Source organism: Grammomys surdaster, unplaced genomic scaffold (genome assembly GCF_004785775.1).
Source record: "Grammomys surdaster isolate TR1022 unplaced genomic scaffold, NIH_TR_1.0 233, whole genome shotgun sequence".
NCBI classification, from domain to species: Eukaryota; Metazoa; Chordata; class Mammalia; order Rodentia; family Muridae; genus Grammomys; species Grammomys surdaster.
This window is the reverse complement of record NW_021604678.1, coordinates 7,779,256-7,805,957: the sequence shown is the minus strand read 5'-3', so window position 1 is coordinate 7,805,957 and position 26,702 is coordinate 7,779,256. Positions and strand designations below refer to the sequence as shown.

Here is a 26,702-nt window from a genome sequence, read left to right as displayed (position 1 = left end):
ATTTCATCAAGTTTTAACATTAGCAAAATCAAGCTTAGTAATATTCTTCCTAGGATTCACATCTACTGCACTGTTTTAGTTGTAAAGCCATAAAGCTCTTCTGTGTTTTCCTCCCAGGTTTAGAAATTCTGCTTTTTTTCACTTGATCATCAGTCTACTGGAATTGACCTATGGGAGGAACATTTAGAGATATCCAACTTCATTTTATTTCAAATGAATATTTAATTGTCTCAGCAAAATTCTTCATGTATGCATAGGAAGGAGTAGACAAGGATAGACTGGTTTTTATTTTTTCCAGCCCTCAAACCACCTAAATAAACTTCTTTTTGAAAAATAAACAAGCAAACAAAAAAAACCCTGCAAACATACATATTCTAACCCAGCAAAAATCTGGGAACTAAAAATTAAAATGCTTCCCTGTCTGTGCTTGTTTGAGACTCCTGATTCGATTGTTTGAAACAAATAAGGAGAATCCTTGGCTCATAAAATAACTGTTTTCATTTAGGAACTGACGAGAAAACCCTCATCAACATTCTGACAGAGCGGTCGAATGCACAGCGACAGCTGATTGTCAAGCAGTACCAAGCAGCATATGAACAGGTACCATCCATGAACAGGGCAGGCTGGGAAGAGACAATCGCTGTTGTCTTCCTCTGCACACCATTCGCAGATCTTTGGCTTTAGACTGAGTGTGGCAGAGTTGCTCTGTGCATCTGCTCAAGAGCCAGGACTCTTGGTCCAGGTTTTGGCTTTCACTATCTCAATGGTTTGGGGCTTCTACTTCTTCACTGTGTAATGAAGAATGGTGATTTAGAGCAGTAGTTCTCAACCTATGGGTCATGACCCCATTGGGGGTCAAATGACCCATTCAAAGGAGTTGCATGTCAGATATTTGCATTATAATTCATAACAGTAGTAAAATTACAGTTACAAAGTAGCAATGAAATAATTTTGTGGTTGGGGTCACTACAACATGAGGAACTGTATTAAAGGGTCGAAGTGTTAGGAAGACTGAGCACCGCTGCCCTAGAGCAATGGCTTTAAGCCAACACTGAGTCTCCTTCCCAGAGCACACTTGACAGGAAAGGAGCCTTACCTTTGCTTTTCTGAGACAGGGTCTCAGGTAGCACAGACTGGCCTGGAACTCACAAAGTGGCTGAAGACTATTTTGAACATTCCCCTGTGTTCAACCCCTAAGAGTTGGGATTATAGTCACTAGACCTGGATTAGGTGGTGCTGAGGCTCAAACCCAGGTCTTTGTGAATGCTAGGCAGGCACTCTACAAACTGGGACATGTCCCTAAACTCAAGAGAGACATTTTGATGACCCCAAGATCATGGGGGTAGAGAGTGATTCTAACTTCCAGTGTGTAGACGTTAGAGATACTGTTGAGTATCATGTAAAAAGAAGGACAGTCCTTCCAACAAAAAATGATCTGGCCAGCTATCTGTGAAAAGCAGCCTTAGATGACGTTTAATTTCTCTTTTAATTTTAAAATAGTTATGTAAGTATAGACTCAGTAATCCCAACACATGAAAACCCACTAAGTGTCAGAAAATAGCTACATGAGAACAGGACTGTCATCGACACACAGTTTGTTTGTCATCTCTTTGTTGAATAATGCTCTCTGCTGGATAATGGAGATTCACTGGTAGGAGAGCCAGTTCCTCCCATCTCCTGTGGAGCTAGCCTAGCCTCCTACCAGAAGCATAATCATAGGTTCAGTCATTGCAAGTGTGATAAATATGAAGATGGGGTGACATGGTAGAGGATAAACTGGTGACAGGCTCCCTGACCATGGTGAGAGAGTGTTGTCACCAGGATGCAGCTAGGACAATCAGTGCTGTGTTCTGATCTGCGCCATCTGCAGATGCGCAGGGCAAGCAGAGGGGAGAACAAATGTAAATGTCCTGGGCAGGAGCCAGCTGGAAGTATGGGGAGATAGGACCCATATTGGGTATAGCTGGAGTGTGGAACTGATGGGACAGAAGGGGTGACCATGGAATGCTGGAGCTTTTTAAAAACAATAGTTCAGGTATCACCATGTTTTTCAGCCTAGCTCAAATGATTGTCCCACTCTAGGCTCCCAGGCAGCTAGAAATACACAGGAGTGCATCACTATACCTGACTACTAAACATTTCTAGTTGTGGATTTTGGTACAGGGTTTTGCCATGTTGCCAATCTGGTTTTGAGCTCCTCTATTCAAATGATCCTCCTACCTCAGTATCTCTTCCTCGCAGTGCTGAGGCTACAGATGCATGTTACTGGGCTTAGCTTGAGCGCCATGTTGGCAGTTCTCAACCTGTGAGTCTCGACCCTTTAGGCAAACTTCCAATTCCAAAATATTTACATTATGATTCATAACAGTAGCAAAATTATAGTTATGACGTAGCAATGGAGTAATGCTATGGCTGAGGTCACCATAACATGAGGATCTGTATTAAAGGGCACAGCATTAGGAGGGGTGAAAACCACTGCTTTATGTCCTTGTGCACAGTCTTTATTTTCTTCTACAGTAGGGAGTCATTGGAAGTGTGTGAGCATGGGAAATGATATTGCCCAGAATTTTAGTATGGAAAGATTATTTGGGAGCCTGGAGATTTAGCTTAATGATACAGTACTTCCATGACATTTCTAGGGCTCTGTGCTTCATCTCTAGCACAACAAAGAAAGATTATTTTGGTTGCTGTGGGTCATGAAGTACAGGAAGGAAGGAGTCCCAACAGGTAGTATCAGAGTCAGTTCAGACATCACCCTGAGAGTGTTCTCCAGTCCCGCAGGCATTCAGATTCCTTTATCAGACACCCTGTATCACACACTAAATATACTATACAATAACCCTGTACTTTATTTTTGAATATGTTAAATTTCTTAATGGGGTGAACATCTTAGGCATAAGCGTTGTATCCCAGCTACCTTTAAATGTCTAGCATTGATTAGGCACCCTTAAGCACATATTGAAATGAATGAATTGCCAAGCATCTGGGCCAGAACCCCTCCCATACATGTAGGTGACACAGATGGTCTACTTTTAGAGCAGTGTGAAGTGTAGAAGAGGAACCAGTCGAGGCAAAGGGCAAACAACCATTTCTCATTGTGTGACAGAATGAGAGCATGTGAAATAAGATTTCTTTGTCATTGGGTTGAGGACAGATGGCAGCAGAATGTGGCTTTTATACATGAAAAAACCCTGCTGCAGTTAAAACCCAGAGGGTGATACATGGCTCCATCTCATGACCTACTGTGTCCCTTGTCCCTGGTGGGTGGTGATGGTGATAGTCTGTATCATCAGAACTGCCCGAGAGGCTAGCAACCTCTCTACCAGGCCTGAAAATAAAGCTGTTCTGTATCACTCCTTTGAATATTGGAAATAGAAACCATGTCCCTGACATTAGGTGGGAGAGACAGACTTCTTAAATAGTCCTAAAGGACACCAGGGTCCTTCTTGAAATGCCTAGGATCCACTAAAGGAGACTGAGCAGCCATTGTCCTCTCCTTTCTCTCTGGAGCCCAATGGGATCTCTGAGATCCAAGGCACTTTAACAGAGTGTTTACCAGCAAGACCCTCTCCCTTCCTCCCCCACCCAACCCAAGCATTGAGAGCACCGAGGACCTAGGAACTCCATTCATTCTGTTTTTCTATTTAGCAGTTATTATTTTAATTGTGCATATTTGTGAGTATGGTGTGATGTTGTGTTTGTACAATGTGTAACGAGCAGAGTACTTGGAGGAACGGTGTTCTGGTGCACTTGTACAGACTTCCTGCAGAAGTCTCTGTAAGGCAGGGCACTGTGGAAACTTCATAAGATGAAGATTAATATCCATGGAAATATTCTTAGCATTCCTGCTATTCCCTGTGGAGGAGCGCACTTTCGTCTCATCTTTCTCTTTCCCTAGGCGGCTGCTGAGGAAGAGAAAGAAGCACATTTCATAATTTCCTCCTTGTGGTTTTTATTTTAGGAGCTGAAAGACGACTTGAAGGGTGATCTCTCTGGCCACTTTGAGCACGTCATGGTGGCTCTTGTTACTGCACCAGCCGTGTTTGATGCGAAGCAACTGAAGAAATCCATGAAGGTAAGCTCTTGATGTTCCCCAGATTCCACTGTCAATTAGGGAACTCTCAGGGCACTTGCTTCAGACTTGGTGGGCTCGGACGCCATTTTTATTGTCCTCTTTAAAGTATGGGGCTGTTCTGGAGAGCTCTCTGTGACTGGGAGCCCAGATGTCCCTAGGCTGCATGGATGGTCACTGGGAGCCCAGATGTCCCTAGGCTGCATGGATGGTCACGTTTTCTGGTTTTTGGCCACTGAGTCTCTCTTTGCTTTGAATGAACATAAATTCCATCATCTATCCATTACTTAGGTCCTATACCTTGTATTAACTTTAGGCCCTTGTTTTCTTTTACCCATTCAGACCCCCAGAACTTTCATCAAATCTGTGCACTCTGCTCTAAAATGTACTGCATCAAGAACATCCCAGAGAGCCGCAGGATGGAAGCCAGTATCTCCATCCATGGCTTCTGCTCTAAGGCAGCCACCTGCATCTTGTGGTTACACTGTTACCCTAAGCAGGTTCCTTCATCTCACTTCCGTCCATTCTGGAACTACTCTCTATGGGATGGCCAAAATTACTTTTATAAAGATGTTTTCAAGTGAAGTGATGTGGTTCACCTTCCTAAATCTCCAGTGAACACTTAAACCCCAGACTCCTTTATTACCTTCCTCACCCTACAGAGTCTGGTCCATGTCTGGCTATAATTGTTTTTTTAATTCTTCCAGCCAGAATTTCCCAGAGATATGGAGCTATCAGGCAGAACATATATATTAAGAAATTTACTGAAAGGAACTAAATATGCCATGTGAGTCTGGGTGGTAAGCTCACAGTCGCAGGGCAGATAGTCAGGGAAGACTGGAGCCTTTAGCAGTCTCTGAAGCTGCTGCCCAGAGGCACAGCCTCTTCTTTAGGGAAGCTTTGCCTCGGCTCTTATGGCCTTTCAATAGAATGAAACGGACCTAAACAGTGTGCAGAGTAAGTGAAGTGTGTCCCACTTAAAATCAATTGATAATGGACTTTAATTCTAGTCATAATGTACCTTCACAGAAACACACAGATTAGCCTCTGACGGGATAACCAGGGACTGTAGCCTGACCAAGCTGACACACAGAGCTGAACATCCCGCCCGTCCCATGTGCCTTCAGTGGAGCTTGCCTCATTGGCCTCTTCTCTGCTTCCTGGGCATTCTGAGCAACCTTGCTTTGCAGTCCTCATCCATGCTGTTCCATCTCAATTCTTTTTCTGCAGACATTACACATTCATTTACTCAACTTTGCTGTTATCGCCCTTTTGTGTAACTTTCACGTATATTTACTTTATGACTTTAGCCTATGGCAGAAGTTTTTGGATTTTTTTTTTCTGGGATACCTTTTTATTTTTTCTTTTGTGCAGCTTCCTCTTCTGGCATAGGAACAGTTTGCTCATTTTCAGTGAGGGTCATCTCTATGCATGGCGGCTTAGGTATAAGCTAACCTGACCTTATGAATTCTGGGAGTATGGGGGAATCTGGGTCCTTGGTTCAGCTAGATATGCTGAATGATCAGAGAAGCGACCTTTAGAACCCGAATCTCAGTATACATTCCGTACTGTCTCCATCCTTACTCCTTTTGGGCCACTGAGCTTGTGTCTCACTCCACTTCTTCCTGGACACACCCATCTCAATTTGAACACTGGAGCAATGGGATGGATCCTTTAAAAAAAAACAAGACAAAGCAAAGCCAGGTCTCACTGTGTAGGCCAGGTGGCCTTGCATAATCCTCCTGCCTCACCTTTCCAACTGTTGGATGCTGTTGCAATCAAAAGCGTCTAGCCGCAGCATCCATGTCAGTCTACAAAGCAGCATCTCCCACACACTTAGAAGGCAGATGCATGCCTGGTGGCCCAGCCAGTGTGACAGGTGATCTTTAAGATCTGAACCTCTTTCATGACTTTGATTCTGTGGAATTTACTGAAGTGAGTGAACAATGAGCTATTTTTGTAAGTTACCAGTTATGGAAAGAACCAACTTTATTTTTAATTTTCTCTTATTGCCATCGAAAATGTTCTCTTCTTTTTTTTTTTTAAGGTACATTTTTTTCCATATAATTAAGATGTGAGTCTTCATCACAATAAGGGACCTCAGCAATTGTAGTCTTTGTTTTCTTACTCTATGTCAAAATATGAAATGAAATAGGTGCTTAACCAACTTATTGAGACTTGGAGGGAAAGGGGGGCCAGGTCTGAACACAGGCCCGACTCTGGCCTTGAATCCATAGCAAAAAGCTTGTTACTTCCTTCTGGAAAGGGTATGAGCGTCTGAGAAGCAGGTGTGTGGTGGAAGCTGATTTGCAGAGGATTTTGCTGTGAGAAATGCCTAGGAAGGACAAAGAGGATACAGCAAGAAAAAAAAATGTCAGCTTTAGGCTGCATTGAGGGTCTGACCTTCCATGGAAGAGCCCAAAACATGGTACATCTCTGAGAAAGCATGGCAGACAGTAGTGGCATAGGAAAGGAGTCTCATGCTGGGCAGAAAGAGCGTAGCTCTGGTACTTCACCCATCTGTGCTCCATCAGGTACCAGGGGCAGCCTGGAGACAGCAGATGCTCATCAGGAACTCAGGCAGACCCAAAGGTGTGGCAGTTGGAGTTGGAGGCTGTTAGCCAGGAACCCCCTTTGCAGCAGACAGTCTGGAAATGTAATGTGAGCAGTGTGTTTCAGTGACCTCCATATGGGGAGAGCTTAACAGGTGTGATTCTTATGATCAGATTCAACAACAAGCATTAGGAAATGTTCTCTTTGGTTAAGAAGAGATCCACAGGATTCCAGACTGACAAAGGTGATAGTCTCACTATCAAGGACCCTTCGGTCTTAGGCTCTCCCATCTTTAGCCCCTGGGTTCTACTTCTTGACTAAAGTAGACAACCTTGTTGCAGTGAGTTTGTTGCTACACCGCTTTGGCTCCCAAAAGATGGCATATACACACCTACTTAGGAGCTATCTTTGGATAATTGAATGAAAGACACACACATTAGCTTATTTTTTAAAATGCCTTGGCTACCTGAAAGATTGGGCACACCTAAACCTTCCCCTGCTACCCCAGGCCACTGACCACTTCCCCAAATTCTTACATGGCTCACTGGCTCTCTTTCTCCTGCCTCTGTCCTCTTCCATCCCCTCTTCATCCTGGATATCCTGTCTCCTCCTCCCTGTGTCCTAGTCCATCCAACTCTAAGGGTCCCACCTCGTCTCCCTTGTTCAGCCATTGGCTGCTGGCATCTTTATTGATTACTCAAAAACCAACTGGGGACAAGGACCTTTAGCATTTGGATATACACATTCCTGATTGAATCAAAGCCCTAGAACCAATCCCCAACACAACCCTAGTCATCTAAAAAACACAAAGGATAAGGAAGGTTTTATAGCCTCTCCATAAAGACACACCTAGAACTTGCCTGCCTGTGACTATTCTGCACATATCCATTGGTTAGAATTTAGTTGTGTGGATGGATTCAGTGGCAGGCATCCCAGCCACAATTGAATCTGTTTATAAGTTTCATTGGCTTTATTTGATCAAGTTCGACTGCAAATAGCTTCACAAGGTGAGTCAGTGACCTTGATATAAATGAGGCTTAGAGGTAGCTGGGCTCCAAGCCAGCAAGGCCTACGTTTACTGAGAGTTGGAAACCTCTGTGCATGAGAAGGCTAGGGGATGCTGACCAACTCTGCCCAGAGGGGAAAGGATGAACGCATTCACAATTGCTGCAGAGCCCTTTTTAAACAGAGTTGCTACATCAGCTCCCTGAGCTAATTCTGTTAGAGCATCACTTCTGATCTTTAACGACACAAGAAATTTCCCCCTATACTATTCCACCCTAGGATTATTTTTTACTATCTTCACAGTAGAATGGGGTACTTTCTTGAAAAACCTGATGTCGGTTTACGACAAATGACTTGTTAGTTTTATTCTAAAATGCGTGGAAAACCAGCAACCTAGTGTAGAGCAATATGAGGTCCTACACTGATTTACTTAGAGCTGTTCTTTCATCTGTACAAAATGAGATATTAAGACTGAAAAGCATGAAATTAATTTTTTTAAGTGCTCCAAAGATAAGATTTCTTTTTTCCTTTGTCAGGGCACTGGCACAGATGAAGATGCTCTGATTGAAATCCTAACAACCAGGACAAGCAGACAGATGAAGGAGATCTCACAAGCCTATTATACAGGTAACCTTGTTTTCTTCTTGCCTTTACCACTGATCACGTGTGTGTGAGCCAAGCTGGTTCTCCTAGCATCTTGCCTATCATGAGCATCTTGGGAAGGCAGGAAGTAGGGAAAGAAGGATGCATCCTATTGTGAACTGTGCATTTGCAGGGCAAGGTAGAATGTGGTCTGCCCCATAATAATGGTGTTACTATCTTGTGCTTATAACACCCTCAGCTCAGAGGACTCTGCCCGCAACAGTCACTTAATTGAATCAACCATTTTCATCAATATCAGAGTCCCAAATCATTGTATACTTCTATTATAAGGTAAAAAAAAAACTACTCAGACTCATGATTTTGGCTGTGGGAAGTCTGGTAAGCCATTTAGTGCTGATGTCTGTTAGCTGTGTAAAAATTAGAAAGTCCTCACTATGTAATTCAGACTCTGCTCAGGGGTGGTATGATCTCATAGGTGATTCTTAGCCACCACACTTCAGGCTCAGACACAAGCTCACACATTCCCAGGCCACACATACCTCTACCCAGTTGCCTGTAGTTCAGGGTTCTCAGTGTGTGCTCAGGTTCAGCAGCTCAGCAGAAGATTAGCAGAAGTCAAGAAACGGCAGTACTCCCAATGACAGTTTTGTTATAAAGGGAGTGAATCATGGACAGCCAAATGACAACACACACGCATACACATACACATATGCCTACACTCATATGCACACACACAGACATACACAGACAGACAGACAGACAGACACACACACACAGACACATACATACACAGACACATACATACACAGGCACATACACACATAGAGAGAGAGAGACAGAGAGACAGAGAGAGAAAGAGAGACAGAGGTCTGAGAGCTGTCATCTGAAGCTTCTACCCTGATGGTACATTAATGAGCAGTCACCATGTTACTGTACTCACTTGAATACCAGTACTATTGTTTTTATCAGGGTTTGTTACTGAAATGTGATTGATTGAGTCATTGTCCATGTGATTGAGCCTAGCCCATAGCCTGTCCTCAGAGGTTGGGATGACTATGTCACATGACTCAAAGATTAACCCTCTAATCTCAGGGACTGTCTGTCTAATTTTACTGCTTTCTGTCCTTGCTCATCCTGTTAGTAAACCTCGGAAGAATACTATGAATAAGAGACTCAGTTACCAGAGAGGAGAGAGAGAGAGAGAGAGAGAGAGAGAGAGAGAGAGAGAATATCAGAGTCCAAGGATTTGTCCCAAGACCAAGGACCAAATAGCAACTCAATTCTAAATTACACATCATCCACAAGGTTCTCTAAAGACCTCATCTTTGAGATGTTTCCTAAATCTGCATTTCCAGGAGGTCCACTTTTGCTGTAAAAGCCCATGGAAAGGGGAATCCTGGGCCCTAGATGGGTATTAGAAAGGTTATTTTTAGAAATTCTTGCTAAGTGATAGATACCTAAATAATAGGTAACTAATTTGTTACTGGTGTACTAATTACTAATTAGGGTCTAGTCAGAAAAACACAAACAACACTAGGCATTGTAACACAGAGAGTCTAATAGAAATAACTGTATCAGTACTTTTGGAAAATAGAAAAAAGGACAGAAATGAAAGATAGATAGTAATACATTCAATACTTCCAAAGTTAAGAATTTCATAGCACGGAAGCTAGGGCTATCTGAAACTGTAAATTCAGGAGGAAACCACCTGCCTGGTGTTGGTACACCAGGAACTCTAAGGAAGTGTTCAGATTTCTAGTAGGAAGATCTTGCCTGTCTGGAGTTGGTGCCTCTGTTGTTCCACAAGGAGCTTGCTGCAGAGGCCACTGCTGTCTCTCAGGGCTGAACATACAGCAAAGGCAGGAGGCAACACCCATTTCTTTCCTCTCCCTGCCCACTGGTCTCCACTCACTCCCAGCTAGAAACTTGGCAGGAAACATGTGAATTGGAAGTAGAGGAGAAAACTGGTGAATAAAAGACATAGGTGAGCACATAATTAGTGCTTAGAATATTTGGTTTAAGTTTTCTGGGCTTGCACAATCCTCCAAGCCTAGGAATGTGCTTTAAATTCTAGAGACCCATACGGTAGCGAAGAAGGACTTATGCCAAAAGTTGTCCTCAGACCCCAGTGCATGGGCTGTGACACACACACACACACACACACACACACACACACACGTAATAAAGGATATAAAGTTATTGTGGGTGCAAAATGCTTGCAGAGTCCTCAGGGCTCCACTGTAATGTGAAATTGTGACCCATACATAAGAATCTGTCAAACAAGGTCATCAGCTTGGCCTTCATAAAAGCAATGAGCTGTTCCATTTATGCAATGACACAATAGTCTAAATAACCAGCTAGGAATTATGCTTTTCCCACGATTTTAAGGTTACTGGTGTGTGAAGGGATGCCAAACCAGGGATCACGAGTTTTAAGGCCTAGTTCAGGCTCCTTCCTATTGCAACCCAATCTCATTCCTTTACCTTGATATGCTTCAAAACGCACAAGGCACTTGTCAATCATTTGGAATTGATTGGAATCATTTTTTCATATTTCCTTTTTGCTATAAGCATTGGTGCCTTTTGGTTGTACATCTTGATGAGTGTCATTGTCATGTTTGCATACATGCGTGTGTTGGGCAGTAGTCATGTCCACCTCTCATTCTTCTACTGTCTGCAATTTTGTTTTTTAATAGTCCAACTTCCTGCAAAACATGTGGTGAAGAATGAAGCCAGAGGAGACTGTGTGACATGAATATTTAGTCGTATCTAGATAATTCTAAAATTACAAAATACTTTTGAATTGTTTTTAGATTAAAATTCCTTCTCTAAATAGAATGTAGGGTGGGGCAAAATATTATGACTGGTAAGAAAAATTATCACCATTGAGATAAATAATTTATATCTATGGTGCCTTTTATTTGTATGAATTTCTTCAAAAATGATAGATTTCATTAAAGAGAGTCATTAAATTGTGCCGAGGATATTTTTGCTGTGATGTGAGCTATCACTTTCTATAATTGTCTTCTATTGATTTAAAGATGGTTATCCATGTGGAAAATTTATATGAAGTTAATGAAAAGAGTGTAGTTGGGATTCATATTGACAACTGGTGTCGCCTCCATCCAGATATCCAGATATGTGTCACCAGCAGGGGAATCACTACTCCAAAGGAGCAGAACAGAAAAGTTAAGTTGTAGGTGGGACAGGAAATATGCTCAGTGGTAGTACTCTTGCCTAACATGCACAAGACCCTGGGCTCACTCCCCAACACTACAAAGTATTAAGAATAAATACCAAAGCTGGAGAAACGGCTCAGAGGTTAGGTTAGGCTCAGACTTTGCAGCTCTTACAGTGAACCCAGGCTCAGTCCTCAGCACCCACATGGTGGATCATAATAATATAACTTCAGTTCCAGAGAGGCCTGACCTCTCTTCTGACTTCTGTCAGCTCCAGGCACATACAAAGTATGTTTACATGCATGCAGGCAAAACACACACATGAAAGAAAATAAATAAATCTTTAAAAACAAGAATAAAATAAAAGTGAGCACAGTTTACCACTTGCCATGCAAAAGGGACTGCAACTAGTGTGTACTAGTGTATCTGTATAGTGTGCACTGTACTAACATATAGTGTGGTATATAATATATTAGTATAGCATATACTAGAATATGTGAACACAAAGCTGGCATTGGTTACTTTTTTATTCCTTATTTTTAAAGCAATATTAATATAGTCTAGAAGTATTTCCTAAGATGATTGCTTAAGATGAAGTTTAGATTCAATAAAACTGAACAATAGTGTGGCTTACACATTATCAATGTTTAATTCTCTTATATATAGAGGTTGACAGATTGACAATTCTATGTCTATAGCATCTCAAAACTTTCAGAGACTCAGCCCTCATCCTTCATAGTGGTGCACAGTGATGCCGTGGGCTTCAGTCTACAAAGAGGCAGAATCAAGGAAGGATAGGACAAGATGGTGATGACTTTGAGTAGACTTCCCAACAAAATCATTCATGCCTGCCTACATGTGATCAAGAACTTAGTCACTGGGCTGCACCTGGGTCACAGGACACCAAGAACACAACTTCGGGCTGTTTGATTTACCTCTGCTGAAAGTTAGGACTCTTCACGTAAAGGAAGAGCAAATGTGGAAATCTAAAGCCAACTAGTAGATTCCTGTCCTGGGTATTCCTGTCCTTCAGAGCCACTGTCAGAAGAAACGAACCACAGTTTGACCCAGAACCACAGTTCTCCCTGTTGTTTGCCTCTCACAACACCCAGAGCAATGCCTCTATGCTACAGTAGCAGATCATCAGGAAGTCAAACAGAGGGGACCCTCGGTCTCTGCCCTCTGCTCAGCCGTGGTCTGTTTTAGTTCCTCAGGACTTAATCATGTTCTTATTTGGTTTCAGTGTATAAGAAGAGTCTTGGAGATGACATTAGTTCTGAAACATCTGGAGACTTCCGGAAAGCTCTGCTGACTTTGGCAGATGTAAGGTTTCATTGTTTATTTTCTGCTTCCCCTTGCTTTCAGGGAGTCCACAGAACTTAGGACCATGAGATTTTCGTTTTCCGTGAAATGATTCGTTCACATGATATTTGCATTGCAGTTATCAATAAAACATTGAACCAAGATCACAGAAGCATAGGTGGTGATATAACCACAACAAAAGGCCTTGGCTGGCTCAGATCGGTCTACAGATTAGAAGTGTTTCCATTGAGAGTCACAGTATTAGGTTCTGATGCACCGCCCACCTAAACTCAAAAGTGCTCATTTCTCACCATGCTTGCATATTTAGAACACACATAATTCTTCTGGGCTCCAAAGAATACTCATTTTGTTTAAATCAAATGAGAAGACATAGGACTATTCTCATAACTGGGTAGTAAATCCAGGAAAAAAAATATCCTGCTTCACGACTTTGTCCCTGATACCTTGGAAGTGACATTCTGTGAGCATCTGAGACCACTGTTCACTTCACTTGGAAGGTTTATGATTTCAGTAATGTTAGGAGTACTGCAAGGAGCTGCAGCAGGCAAAAGCGCTTGCAATAACTCTGGCAACCAGGACCCAGCTCCTGGCACCCACAGAAAAGTGGACAGAGAGAGAGATTTATCTCCATGAGGGAACCCTCTGACTCCACACCTGCACTGGTGCTCACACCAAGCACATAATATGTATTTTTTTAAAGATGCTAACTTCAGTGCTGGAGAAGTGGCTCAACAGTTAAGAGTCCTGGCTGCTCTTCAGTGAGCAACTGTCAGAGTCTCACCCTCACATGTTGGCTCTTAACCTCTCTTTAGGCATGTGTGTGGGTACCACACATGCATGTGGCACACATATACACATGCATGCTAAATACCCACATGCTTAAAAAAAAAAACCAAGGTAGTAAAGTCAAGGATGAGATTTATTCACAGGCTTGAATAAGAGAGGACATGATTAAAGCCCTGTCTCGCTGACTTCTTGCAGCTGATTTACAAAGATCCGGATGTGAAATCCGGAGAAATCCCAAGAGGCACAGCATGTCGGCTGAGGCAGCGTTTGAAAAGTGAGGCATTAAGCCTCTTGAAAATAGTCCATCCTCATTAGAGCTTCAGGTGCTTTAACTGCTGAAAACCTCAGGAAGGTTGAATCTACAACCTAAATGTCTGAAGGGCAGCATCAGATGTGGCCTCGGCAGTGTGTGTCCCAGTGTGTGTGCATCCTCATGCATGAGCTCACCCACTGAACGCAGGGAGAATAGCGCTCCAGGGCTGGTTTTGTATCAAGCATAACTGGACCCTCCTGCTGCCTAATGACGTTCTGTATCTGAACAATTTACTTTAAGCTTTCAGGAATCTGTGTTCATACCTGTGAAGCTACACTTTAGATAGATACTAACCCCTGAGGTATTGTGAAGACTAGGGGAGAATAACTGAGGGGCTGGCTGTGTAGAAATCAGTACTTTAGGGTTCACTCAAGTGTTCTATGGATTTTAACGGGTCTATTAATGGACCTTCCATTACAGTTTCATGCAGAATAGTTCCACTTCTCCAGGAAGTCTGTCTTCTGCCTCTTTATATCAATCACCCTTTTCTTCTCCCTCAGAAACCTCCCTTATTTTTCTGCTTCTAGTTTACCTCCTGTGTAGTGTCCAGTAGTTGAAGTTACTCACCATGCTGCCTTTCAGACTGGTTTTCAGCATTCACCCATCTGCTGTTCTGTGTGGTCAGGGCACTGACTTATGATAGCTGCACTTTTTTTTTTTTAATGAGTGAGTTTCTTAGAGCAAGCAAAAGTAAAAGAACTATCAAAAGTAGCTGCAGAAGGATAGAACGCCTCCATCAAATGGGGCCACTGGCAATATCCAGCACAAACCACTGCAGTATCTCAGTTGAGAGAGTAGCAAAAGCTAGCAACATCAAATGGTGATTACAAAGATCCAGAAGTGGTCCAGTGGGGGAACCCCAGTTGGAACAGAGCTTGCCCAGAGGAGCTCTGGAATGAGAAAAATAAGCTGAGCATAGTGTGCCTACTGGTGAGGCTTCCAAGTGAAAGAACCATCAGTGAGTAGAAGAGGGAGAGGGAGGGGGAGGGAGGGAGGGAGGGAGAGAGGGAGGGAGGGAGGGAGAGAGAGAGAGAGAGAGAGAGAGAGAGAGAGAGAGAGAGAGAGAGAGAGAGAGAGAGAGAGAGAGAGAGAGAGATCATATGAAACCAGCACTAGCAGAAATGACTGGATGCCCTGCTCAGATCCAGGCAGGGCAGTATTCTCTCTACAGTGAGCTTCTGCCTTCTTTCCCACCATAGACATTGTAATATTATGATATTATAATATAAACAATTGTCATTGTGGATGGAGGTAGTTTACTTCTTAGCTATTCTCAGGAACAGCATGTTTTAGCACTCTTAGCTGCTTGCTGTTTTGTTCTCTCCCAGTTACAGAGTCAGGGGGCCAGCCTGACCCAGAGCATTTGGAGGACACATGACAAACATGCTTAAGCCTGAACTTGGAGGGTCAGTCCTGTTTCCAGAGCCAATTGCTTAGTGATATCAAAAAACATACATCATTTTACCAACATAATGGATATTGCATATGCCTATGATGTTTCTCCATATATGGTCAGCTTATGCCTATTTTTAGTGAATATTTTGTTGAATAAACTGTTTATCAGTTGAAGGGCATCTTGGTTGCTTCAAAGTTTGGTCAATTATAAGTAAAATTCAGTTCAATATTTATGTGCAAGGTTTCATATGGACATGTGTCCATCTTGCTTAGATAAATGTCAAAGAGCAGAATTGCTGGGTCACACTGTAACAACATACCTAGCAATGTAAGAAACGGCTGGACAGTCTCTCAGAGTTCATGTACCATTTTACATCCCCAGTAGCAATGAAAGTAGGGTTCCTAGTGCTGGTGCTCCTTCCCAGCATTTGGAGTCATCAGTGGTTTGGAGTTTAATCATGTTAACAGATCCTGCTTTAATTTCTAGTCACCAGGGACATGATGAAAACCATCTCTCCGTGTTTTCTTGCTGTCTAAACACCTTCTCTGGTGAGATGTCACCTTAGATCGTTTACTCTCTCTTAAAATTAGGTTGTTCATTATCTTCTTCCTAAGCCTCAAAAGTTCTTTATATTATTTGATTATTCATCTTTTATCAAACATGTTTTGTAAATACGTTCTGTCTATGCCTTGTCTTTTCATTCTAACACTTTTGAGTTTCCAGAGGAGACTGAGACCCTTGATTGTGTGTCCTGCTACACTGACTGACTAGCAATGGCAGAGACAGACTCAGAGCCAAGAGAGCCTGATTTTTCTCTGCTACATGGTCTGCATGGAAAAACCTACCAAGATGAGCTGGTGGGTGGAGAACTGTGTCCTCGAAGGACTGACCTTGCTTTTCTCATCCCTGCTGCTTTAGGGTAGAAGAGATGAAAGTCTCAAAGTGGATGAACATCTGGCCAAAAAAGATGCTCAGGTCAGTAACAGCCAGGAGAATGTCTCTTTTATACAAACACACACACCATCACCACCACCATCATCATCACCACTACCACCAGCACCAATGGCTCTGCCCTGGCCCTGTCCTCTCCTGTCCTGTCCTGTCTTAGGCAAAGCATGGAGACAAATGTCATCCAGCCCAGCCTCTGCCTGCCATTGTGGTGTCAACTATCCACCATTTCTTCCTCCAGGTCCTGCATTTGACCTTCAGATTTGAAGTCTTCTAAAAGTGAAAGGTGTAGACGTGGTTTTACTGTCCTCTAAAATCTAGCAAAATTTCCAATCCCACTCTTCCAATCCCATCACCTCAAATCGACAAGAATTGCATTTGCTTCTTCTGTCTGTCAACAGATCCTCTATAATGCTGGTGAAAAAAAATGGGGCACAGATGAAGACAAATTCACCGAGATCCTGTGTCTCCGGAGCTTTCCGCAGTTGAAACTAAGTATGTATGACTCAAGTCTTCTTGGATCTGGGTTGTTTTTGCAAAGGTCTTTGTAGTTTATGTAGAAACATCTTAGGAGACCAAAGGGAGAAGTCACATTTTAACTAGGAGCACTGACATTCTCTTCTGTTTTGCTCTGAAGATTTAGTAGGCTACCTACCTGTGGGGAAAATTTTAAAAGGCCGCCACAGCGTTGGGGCCCCAGAGGGGCTTCCACTGCCGTGGCAGGTCCCACATACAGGAGGAATCTTATGGTTCCAGTGGCCTGGAGGCCTTGGCGGCAACAGGCCCCAGTAACACGAGGAAGTCCTTGGTTCCAAAAAGGTTTATTGTCATGGTGGATAATAGATGGATCTAGGCGTACCCCCCAAAAACTCAGGGCAGTCTCGAGTTATATAGGGAGGGAGAAAGGGGGAGGATTGGGGGAGGATCTGGGGGAGGCATGTTTAATTTGCTCTGCCCTCTGGCCTTCATTAGTATGTAAATCCCTAGGGCCTGAGGCCTATAGCCTGGCCTATGCAATTCTATAGAGACCTGACTGCTTTTCAGGATCCTGGGTTCTGGGGGGCGCCAAACTCCTGCCGGTTCTCATGAAGAATCCCACCCAGAATCTACAGAGTCTCAGGGTTCTAGGCACCATGATCCAGGATACCCTTATGCAGTCTCACACCTACCCTGTGCATAGCTCTAGATGAGAATGAGGAAGACAGAGGCAGTCATGCAGAGAGCAAAAGCTGGTGGCCATGCTTCAACCCTACCTCTCCCTGGCATTGACAGGGAGCTTTGTTGATTGATTAATGGTGTGAACAGTGACTTCTTTCTGATATGAAGAGAAATGACAGTGGTGGAAGAACCAGCTCTTCTTCTGAGACTCCTGACTGTGTCCCACTCAGCCTCTCACTCAGGTATCTCCCTGAGCTGTTCTAGAAGCACCAGAACTCCATTCAGTGGGACCATATACCAACAGTGGCTTCTAGGTACCAGTTTAGAGAGCAGCTGCAGCGCAGGACCAACCTTATGCTGAGCTGAGAAAACAGAAGCCCGTTGCTGCGACATTTAATTTTGAAATATGCTTCTTTAACTTTGATGGTGATTTTTATGTGCAATGTATTAGTGGTTTTATCTAGGTCCTTCTTTGAAAATAGAGAGGTAGGGTGACCTTTACAAATTTTCTTTGTTTCAAAATGTGTTGGATGGCCCATGTCTTTACTCCAAGCAGAGGCAAGAGGGTATCTGCAGGTTCTATGCCAACTAGGGCTCCCTCATTAGTGAGCCCTCCGTCTCAAAACAAAAGAGCAGCAACTAAAACCTCATTGAAAAAAATGTGCTTGGCTTATGAAATCTTCTTGAACACATGATGACATAAGTATACCGATCAAGACATACAGATGGTTTCTGGTAGGTGTGAAGTGGGCCATCCTGCCTTAGAGAATGACTCCCGCTGCACAAGAAAATCCAAACCCTCCTAGACAGGGCTAGTAATGTGGCTTATCTGGTCAAGGCAGTTGCCATCAAGCCTAACCACCTGAGTCTGGTCCTAGGAACCTAGGTGTTCGAAGGAGAAAACTACCTCCTATAAGTTGTCCTCTGACTTTTGCATACACGCGCATGTGCACTCACACACATACACACACACGCACACCATCAAATTAATATTAAAAATGTTTTAAGGAATCTCCTCAGTTAACATTCTGTAAGAGGTAAAGCACTTCTAAGCACCTAGCACAGCATTGCTTCCAGAACTGCTATAATTTTACAATAGATAAGTTATTGGTCAGAACATTCCGAGCTCTTTTAACTGCTTCAAGCTGGGAGTGGGGGAAGGGAGATCACTGAAAAAATGGCCTAAGGAGGTCAGTCTTCATTGTGCTCAACTTTTGATGGCTGTTGAGGTTCTGAGCTTGTTCGTTGATCTGCTGCGTCTTACATTTTTTAAGTGTGAAATATATTCGAGTGTGGCCCTCTGGGATGCTTTAAATATTTTTATGGTGCTACTTTTTTTTTTTTAGCATTTGATGAGTACAGAAATATTAGCCAGAAGGACATTGAGGACAGCATTAAAGGAGAATTATCTGGGCATTTTGAAGACCTGCTGCTGGCCATAGGTAAGCCTTTGAGTGTTAATAAATGGAACTGTTTGTACTTCTTTGAAGTCCATGACACAGTGAGCTAATCTTCAGAATCTGGACCAATCCATCTGTGTGTTCCTACAGCCCCCAGCAGTACATGGCACAAACAGCTGTCTCAACAAACATTGTTAAGTAATACATGGAGAAATTATCTACTTTTAAATTTGTATTTGGCTTGCCATTGTTTTTAGATTATGCCCTCTTTGAGAGTTGAAGTACTACATTCTACTGGCTATTTTCCTGAACCATGTTGAAACTGAGTCTTAATCAATTTGGTGATCCACTGTACTTTGTTTTCTCTGGAAGATATCAGTGGTCTCCTAAATTGGAGACAATCAGAGCTGTAGATCTCCTCCTTTTTGGTTGAGTCATTGGTCAGGTGGGATTCGAGCTGAATCTATCCCCATATAGACACATAAATTAATGAGTGGTCAGTAATGCTGTTATATAGGCAATGAGGTCTTTCAGTTTGCTCTTTCAGGCACAAAGAAAGTGCCTCCAAAGAAAGATGAGATCAAAGGATGAGGCACTACTCAAAGTTAGGATTTTTGACCTCTAGTGAAGAGTAAAAAACCATGCTAACTTTGCTGTGTGCATGCACACTTGCACATGCACACACACACACACATGCATATGTCTCTGTCTCTCAGTCTCTGTCTCTCCCTCTCTCCTTACCCCCACCCCCACCCCGCTCCCACTGTCTCATACACATTCACAGAGAGGAGGGGATCTAGGCTAGTTCTACTTAGGGACACTGTAGAATTGACTTCAGAATTTCACTGGAGAATGCCTAGACTTTGAACACCTTGTCACCTCACTAGTGCAAAGTCCTTTCTAATATCCTTTGTAGTAATTCATGCCACCTGCACTAAGATCACCTCAGGTGATCCCTCAGGGTAATTTCCTCTTCCTGGTAGCTAAGATTCATTCTCCAAATGCTAAGTCCCACTTCTGAAGAGTGACTCCTAATTATGGTGCCTTAACTTTTATTTTTAAACAAGTTCTGTGTGCTGGGCACTGTGCTCAACTCTTCACAAATGTCAAGTCATCTAAACCTTTGACAATCCTTCAAAGCAGGTGTAGCAGTAGTTTTGGCTAAACTGCTATGAGCCCCTGGCAGGTCGCACTCCTAGTCACCCACCAGAGCCCTCTGGGTTCACAAATGAAACACACACACACTTCCCCCCTGTAATCCTGACTCAGTGCCCTCTAATTCTATATTTTATTTTTGTTGCCCTATGTCTCAGTCAGAGTTTGTATTCCTGAACAAACATCATGACCAAGAAGCAAGTTGGAGAGAAAAGAATTTATTCATCTTACACTTCCCATATTGCTGTTCATCAGCAAAGGAAGTCAGGACTAGAACACAAACAGGTCAGGAAGAAGGAGCTGATGCAGAGGACATGGAGGAATGTTACCTACTGGCTTGCTTCCCCTGGCTTGCTCAGCTTGCTTTCTTATAGAACCCAGGATTACCAGTCCAGGAATGACACCACCCACAGTGGGCTAGGCCCTCTCCCCTTGATCACTAATTGAGAAAATGCCTTACACCTGGATCTCATGGAGGCATTTCCTCAAGGGAGGCTCCTTTCGCTGTGATAACTCCAGCTTGTGTCAAGTTGACACACAAAACCAGCCAGTACATTCTATTACCTAGCCACCTAGTCTTTGCTGCCCAAGACACTTCTGGGCAGCTCTTCTCAGTGCCGCATTCCTTCTCACCTACATTTTTGGATGATTTTCCTTCTGTAGCTCTAAGTCTGACCTGTCGCCCTCTGAATCCTGGTGATTCTCCTCCCCCTCCTTCCAGTTCCTAGCCATCACAAATCCAAAGGTAATACCTCAGTCTATCTGCCCAGCCATTGACCATAGGCTCTTTATTGATCAATCAAAAACCAATCGGGGACAAAGACCTTCAGCGTTTAGACAAGCAGATTCCTGATTTTGGTTCAAAGCATTAGAACCAATCCCCAAGAAGCAGGTTCATCCTCCTGGTGACACAGTAAACCTGGGACTAGATGGATTAAGTGACTTCCTTGGACTGTGGGCATCTGAGTTTGTGAGATGAGCTGATAAATATGTATGGTCTTAATTTTAATGCTTGCTCAAGATCAGGAGCAAATCAGATATTGGGAACCTATAGCAAGTTACAGTGCGGTCAAGACAGTAAAGACGGGAGGAAACAGGCAATTGTGAACTCTTGGTAATGACTGTAATTGAAGTGGCTCCTCCTCCAGTCTCCCTTCCTATGATGTTTGGAAATGTAAGTTCCTTACTACTGAGTTACTCTGCCACCTCCTCTGTTTTCAGATACAGTGAACAAACCTTATACTTAAGAACATAAAGAAAGGGTGGGGTAAAGAAAGGAAGGAGTATGATGAGAAGGAGTATGTCTAGTTGTGGGAAGACAGTTGAGAAACTTAAGAAGATTTTTAAAAAGAAATAGACTCATAATGGTTTTGTCCGAATCTTAAGACTTAATATTTGTTGAAGAACCTTTAGTAGCAGCAGGGGAATGGTTGGTTTCTTGTCAGACAGCTTCACTTCTTAAGTCTTCTGTAAGTCATTTACACATTGTATTAGTAACTTTCTTGTTGCTGTGAGAAAACAAATGCCATCACCAAGGCAACTTAGAGATAAAGGGAAGGGTTTATTTGGGCTTATGCTTCTACAGGGATAACAGTCCAAATTGGAAAGAAGGGGGTGCGGGCACGGCAGCAGAAGCAGAATGTTCAGAGCTTACATCTTGAACTGCAGCCGAGAAGCAGATAGACTGAACCAGAAGTAGCTCAAACATTCCAACTCTCAAAGCTCACCCACGGTGACAGGCTTTCTGTAGCAAAGCCATACCTCCTATATCTTCCCAAATGGTGCCACCAGGTGGGACCCAAGTGTTCAAATGTTAGAGTCTGTGCAGGACATTTCTCATCTAAATCACCACATACAGCCAGTCTTTGCCTTGCTGTATGTAAGCATGTAAGCCACTATAAGGAAAATCAAGGCTTTTTCTGAGCCCCCAAAACCATTATAAAATTCATCTGCTCACCTACGATCAGATTCCTGCCAGAATCAGATTTAAGGACACAAAAGCAACCGTGCTGCTCAAATAGGTGTGTTCTCTATAGACTTTACTCTTGCTGTGTATTTTCACTTTATCTCAAAGGAAACTAATTTACTTATGGTTTTGTGAGCTTCCTATTTCTGGTCTTATTTCATTTTCCTTGCCATTTGATAACAAAGATTTGGAAGACTATAATAATTTTTAGATGAATAAACTCAAGTTTTAGATAATTGTTCCAATACGGTTAACATCACTAGCTTATCCTAATCCAGTCATTTAAAAGGAAAATCCATCTGTGCAGAGATTTGGTTTTAAGCTGAAGTTTAGTCCCCTTTTATGTAGTGAGCTATTTGTAATGACATCTCCATGGTCCTTAGTAGCCCAAGCTATTCATTGGTAGCCAAAGATGTTGAAACTGAGTTATGATCTGTCCCAGGGAATTATCAGCATATATGAGGTACACAACATGTCAGAGATGTGGGGATGACTCTGACACGTGGGAGCATCTTTGGCACATAATTTTATTTTCCTCATGTCGGAAGATAATTACTGTTTTGAATTTCTGTGCAAATATGGCATTACAGGTCTTTGAAATCCAGGATTAGCAGCTTTTCACTCTTTGTGAGTAAAATTCAGTAGTAAGTAAGATAGACTCAGTTTCTATTATGTGAAACTAATCATTACTTTGCTTTTATTTTTTAAACAATAAACAGTTCATTGTACAAGGAACACCCCAGCCTTTTTGGCAGAAAGACTTCATCAGGCTTTGAAGGTTGGTCTGGAACTTTCATGTTGTACTCATAGACAGCATCCTTACAGAGAATAAAAATACTGTTTAATATTGATGGGATGTTATATTTCTTTTCTACTTCAGTGAGTTTCTTTCTGAAGCTAATTTTTATACAAATTTGCCTCAAAGTATGATAATAGATGCACCAGCCAGGGTAGAGGGAGCTGATAAAGTGTTGCCTAAATAATTTCCCTCACTTCATTTGTGTAGGAAGTAGAACCTGTGGACCTCAAACAGCCCCTGAGATGCATGGCCTCTCAAGCAGCTTTATACCACATGAACTCAGCCTAGTCAGCAACATGTGGGCTCTTTCCAATGACACATGTTCTCTTCAAGTCTTCATTCCTACAACTGAGCTTAGCTCCAAGAAAGCACTTCCTCAGTTCTATAGTGGATATTTCCAGTTGCTGTTATGTTATGTCTGACTGAACACCTCATTTCCCTCACCTTAGGCCACCACCAGTCCTGGCTCCTGTGTTCAGGGATCTCACAGGTTGTACCAACCAAAACTAGCCTTACTCAGCTCTGGTCACTGAACTCTGCCTCCTTGGCCTTGTTCCTTCGGCCTCAGCCACCTCCAACATCTTGCTGTTCCCTGGTTATCACAGCTGTCCCCCACTGGCAACTTTGTGTTTGTTTTCCTATCTGTAGTGTTCCTCCACCATAGATATGGCTAGCTTTTTCTCATCTTTTCAGGTCTCAGTTCAAATATCTCCTCTTGAAGTAACCCGTAAGTGCCCATGCTTACTTACTGTACCAAGGTCACTTGATATGGCCATGAGGAACTAAATCTGGCCTGTTGGAGGATCCACAGCAAGACTGAGGTTATGGCAATTGTCTTGAGAGCAACTAAACTTTTTAATACCTTCATGAGAAACAGAATATAATGGAAATTTCCAGGATCAATACAATTGTCCTTGCCAGGATACAATGAATGTCTACAAGGTGCGCAGGGTACACAAGATTAATGTCTAAGACCAGTTGTCATGTCACGCTTCCATGCTTCCTTGACTTCAAGGGAACATACAGAGAAGCACAGAGCAGCCTGAATGTTTTACTGCCTCAGAGAGCACACGGATCTCTTAAGAACTGGAAGGCCCTTTGTGCCTCAGGAATTCTTCCCAGAAAAGCCTATGAAGCATGCCTCTCAAGGCAGCTAGGCCAGAACAACTCCATGGTTCCTTATGTAACACCCCCTCATTTATACTGGCTCTCTTTCCATCTCTCTGCATTCTATTGCCCTGTGTTTCCTCCTCCTTCTTATTAATAGTCATTAAAATAATCAGATAGTTTGCTGTCTCTGTCTAGTAGAAAGTAAACTCCATGGGGACAGAATTTATTCACTACTGTGTGCATGGTATAGAAAATAATGCTTGGTACACAGTATGCACTCAATTGGCACTTGTTGGAAACATCACTAAACAGACCCAGCATTCATCTAACAGTTTCCTTAAAAGTTTTCACTCTCTTTCCCCACCGTCCAAATGGTACATCATAATTTTAACCATTTGCCCACAAACGCCTCACAGATGCTCCTGTTCTTTCCTTCTGTGAACATTACTCATGCTGAGGCCATGACCGTCCTCTATTGCTGCAGACGTGTCCGATGGGTCTCAGAGACTCTCCTCTTACTCCCCTGTCCTCGTTCTGTTTCTCCTCTGGAATCTGTGCTTTATATTGCAAATGGACAGTCTTCTAAAACAACCACAAATAAGGTGTGATCTCAACATTCTTAGTTTAAAATGTGACAGCGCTCAACTTTGGGATACAGTTGGAGTTTCATTTCATGGCCAGTGAAGTCTAGATTTTCCAGATGCATCATTTGCTGTTGTTCATTATTTATATATCCCAAACATTCATATACTTCACACACACACAGACACAGACACACACACACAGACACACACATACACACACACACACACAGACACACAGCAGATCGGGGAGAGAGGGAGATCCTTTACTAGAGTGTTCTTCACTTTCTATACAAGCCCACCCCTCTCCCCTAGTACATCTAATACCTGTGCCTTGATACCTCTGCCTCAGTTTCCCCAGTGCCTCACCATCTCAGTGTACTCCCAGCTGATGATTTAGGCTTCACTGTAAATGTTACTTTCTTAGGCAGACCTTTCTAATCTTTAGTCTTCCTCAGGCTCTGCTAAAACTCCCCACACTAGAACCCAGTATCTCTCATCTTTCAGACTAATTTAAATAACTTTTTATTTAATGATTTTTATTCTTTCACTGAGAACTTGGCACATGTTTTGATCATATTCACCCGCCCACATCCAGCTCTTCCCAAATTCACTCCCCTTCCCTTTCTACCCAACTTTGTGTCCATTTTTTTTTCTGATCAAGGTCAATTTGAGCTGCCCAAATATTTTTGCACCTGTGGCCTTTCACTGATGTGTGGGTGACTTATCAGGGGCTTGACTTTTAGAGGAAACTGACTCTTCCTGTCCCAGCAGCTAACAACTGCCAACAGCTCCAAAGCTCCTCTGTGCTAGGGTTTGTGTCAGACTTATTTTCAATGGCCTGTTCTCTAGCCTGTATCTGCTATATAACTAGGAGCGCATTAGAGATACTTCCTCTTGATAGCACAGTGAAGGCTCATTACAGGGGCTCAACACATATTTCTTGAATGAATGGATGAATGAATGAATGAATGAATGAATGAATGAATGATAGAATTTGGTGCTAAGCGAATGAAGAGGAGTTACTGTGATTGGATAATTTTTTTTATGATCATTTATCTCTTGCAACTGAATATCTGCTTTCATTGAGTAACTGGTGAGGTTCTCCCCATCCTTTCTTCCCAGGGTGCCGGAACAGATGAATTCACTCTGAACAGAATAATGGTTTCCAGATCAGAGATTGACCTTTTGGACATCAGACGTGAGTTCAAGAAGCACTACGGCTACTCTCTATACTCAGCAATCCAAGTGAGTCTCCTGTGGGAATTGCAAAGCATGGCTCCCCTTCTTTACTCACAATCTTTCTGTCATAAACTGACTTACGTTTCTCTCACCTTGTTATTGTGCTTTCTGGGTTTAAAATAGTTCTAACAAAACATCCCTTAAAGGTGGAAGCTGGGGACTGAAGAGATGGCTCACTAGTGCCTGAGGACCTGGATTTGGTCCCTACATCTACATGGCAGCTCACAACCATCTGTAACTCCAGTCCAAGAGGATCTGACACCCTTTTCTGGCCTCTGTGGGTACTGCGTGGACATGGAGCACAAACATATATAGGAAAACATGCATGCACATGAAATTAGAAATAAATATATCTTAAAAAATTTGTTAAAAATGGCAACTGTTTTCCAGCTCTTAAATACTAAGAATATAATAGTAAGTCATCTTTTAAAAAGTTTATTGGACATTGGAAAAAGATGCATGTATAACTTGGTTGTTTATTGTTTATGCTGCAGTGGTATTAAACAATTATGTCAGCATTGTGAAAAAGTAAGGAATAAGTAAGGAATAAAGTAAGGAAAGAAAAATACATATTTCACATATGCCTTTAGTGAACTGGGTATGTAGATCAGTAGTAAACATTTACCTAGCATGTGCAAGGCTGTAAGATTAACCCCTGCCACAGCAATGATGAAATAATAACAATAACAATAATAATAATAATGAAATAATAATAGGAGGAGGAGGAAGAGGAAGTCCTCTATATACCAAAGATGACGGGTTCTGTATCTTCAGTTCTGTTCATTACAGTATGAGGGAGGCTTCTCCTTTTTCATAGCTGTGAACTATTCCATTTTTATTCCAATGACATCAGCAGACATCTACAGTTCCTAGCTATTCAAAATAGTGCTGCAGTGTACATACCCAGTTTCATAAGGTACACGTGTTTGGGGGTGATGGGTAAATGGCTGAGAAAGATAAAAAATAATTTTAAACTTTGGTAAAGATGCCCACTTGTTTCCCCTTTCTGTGGTTTTGTCAGACCCTCAGAGTTATTCTCTGCTCATAGACAACCCATTTGTATTTTTACAGTCCAACAGGTGCAGGTTAGAACCGATGTATTCCACATTTTAAG

At 42.5% G+C, this 26,702-nt stretch overlaps 1 protein-coding gene across 1 annotated transcript in view; it reads left to right on the top strand.

Annotated features, from left to right (window-relative positions):
• Positions 1 to 26,702, top strand: part of Anxa3 (annexin A3) — a 50,008-nt gene that overhangs the window by 16,104 nt on the left and 7,202 nt on the right. The window contains exons 4-12 of the mRNA XM_028773686.1: positions 506 to 600; positions 3,962 to 4,075; positions 8,167 to 8,257; positions 12,655 to 12,734; positions 16,148 to 16,204; positions 16,579 to 16,672; positions 18,682 to 18,777; positions 22,576 to 22,634; positions 25,472 to 25,594. Of these exons, the coding sequence (XP_028629519.1) occupies positions 506 to 600; positions 3,962 to 4,075; positions 8,167 to 8,257; positions 12,655 to 12,734; positions 16,148 to 16,204; positions 16,579 to 16,672; positions 18,682 to 18,777; positions 22,576 to 22,634; positions 25,472 to 25,594 (809 nt within the window). The remainder of the gene's footprint in view (positions 1 to 505; positions 601 to 3,961; positions 4,076 to 8,166; positions 8,258 to 12,654; positions 12,735 to 16,147; positions 16,205 to 16,578; positions 16,673 to 18,681; positions 18,778 to 22,575; positions 22,635 to 25,471; positions 25,595 to 26,702) is intronic.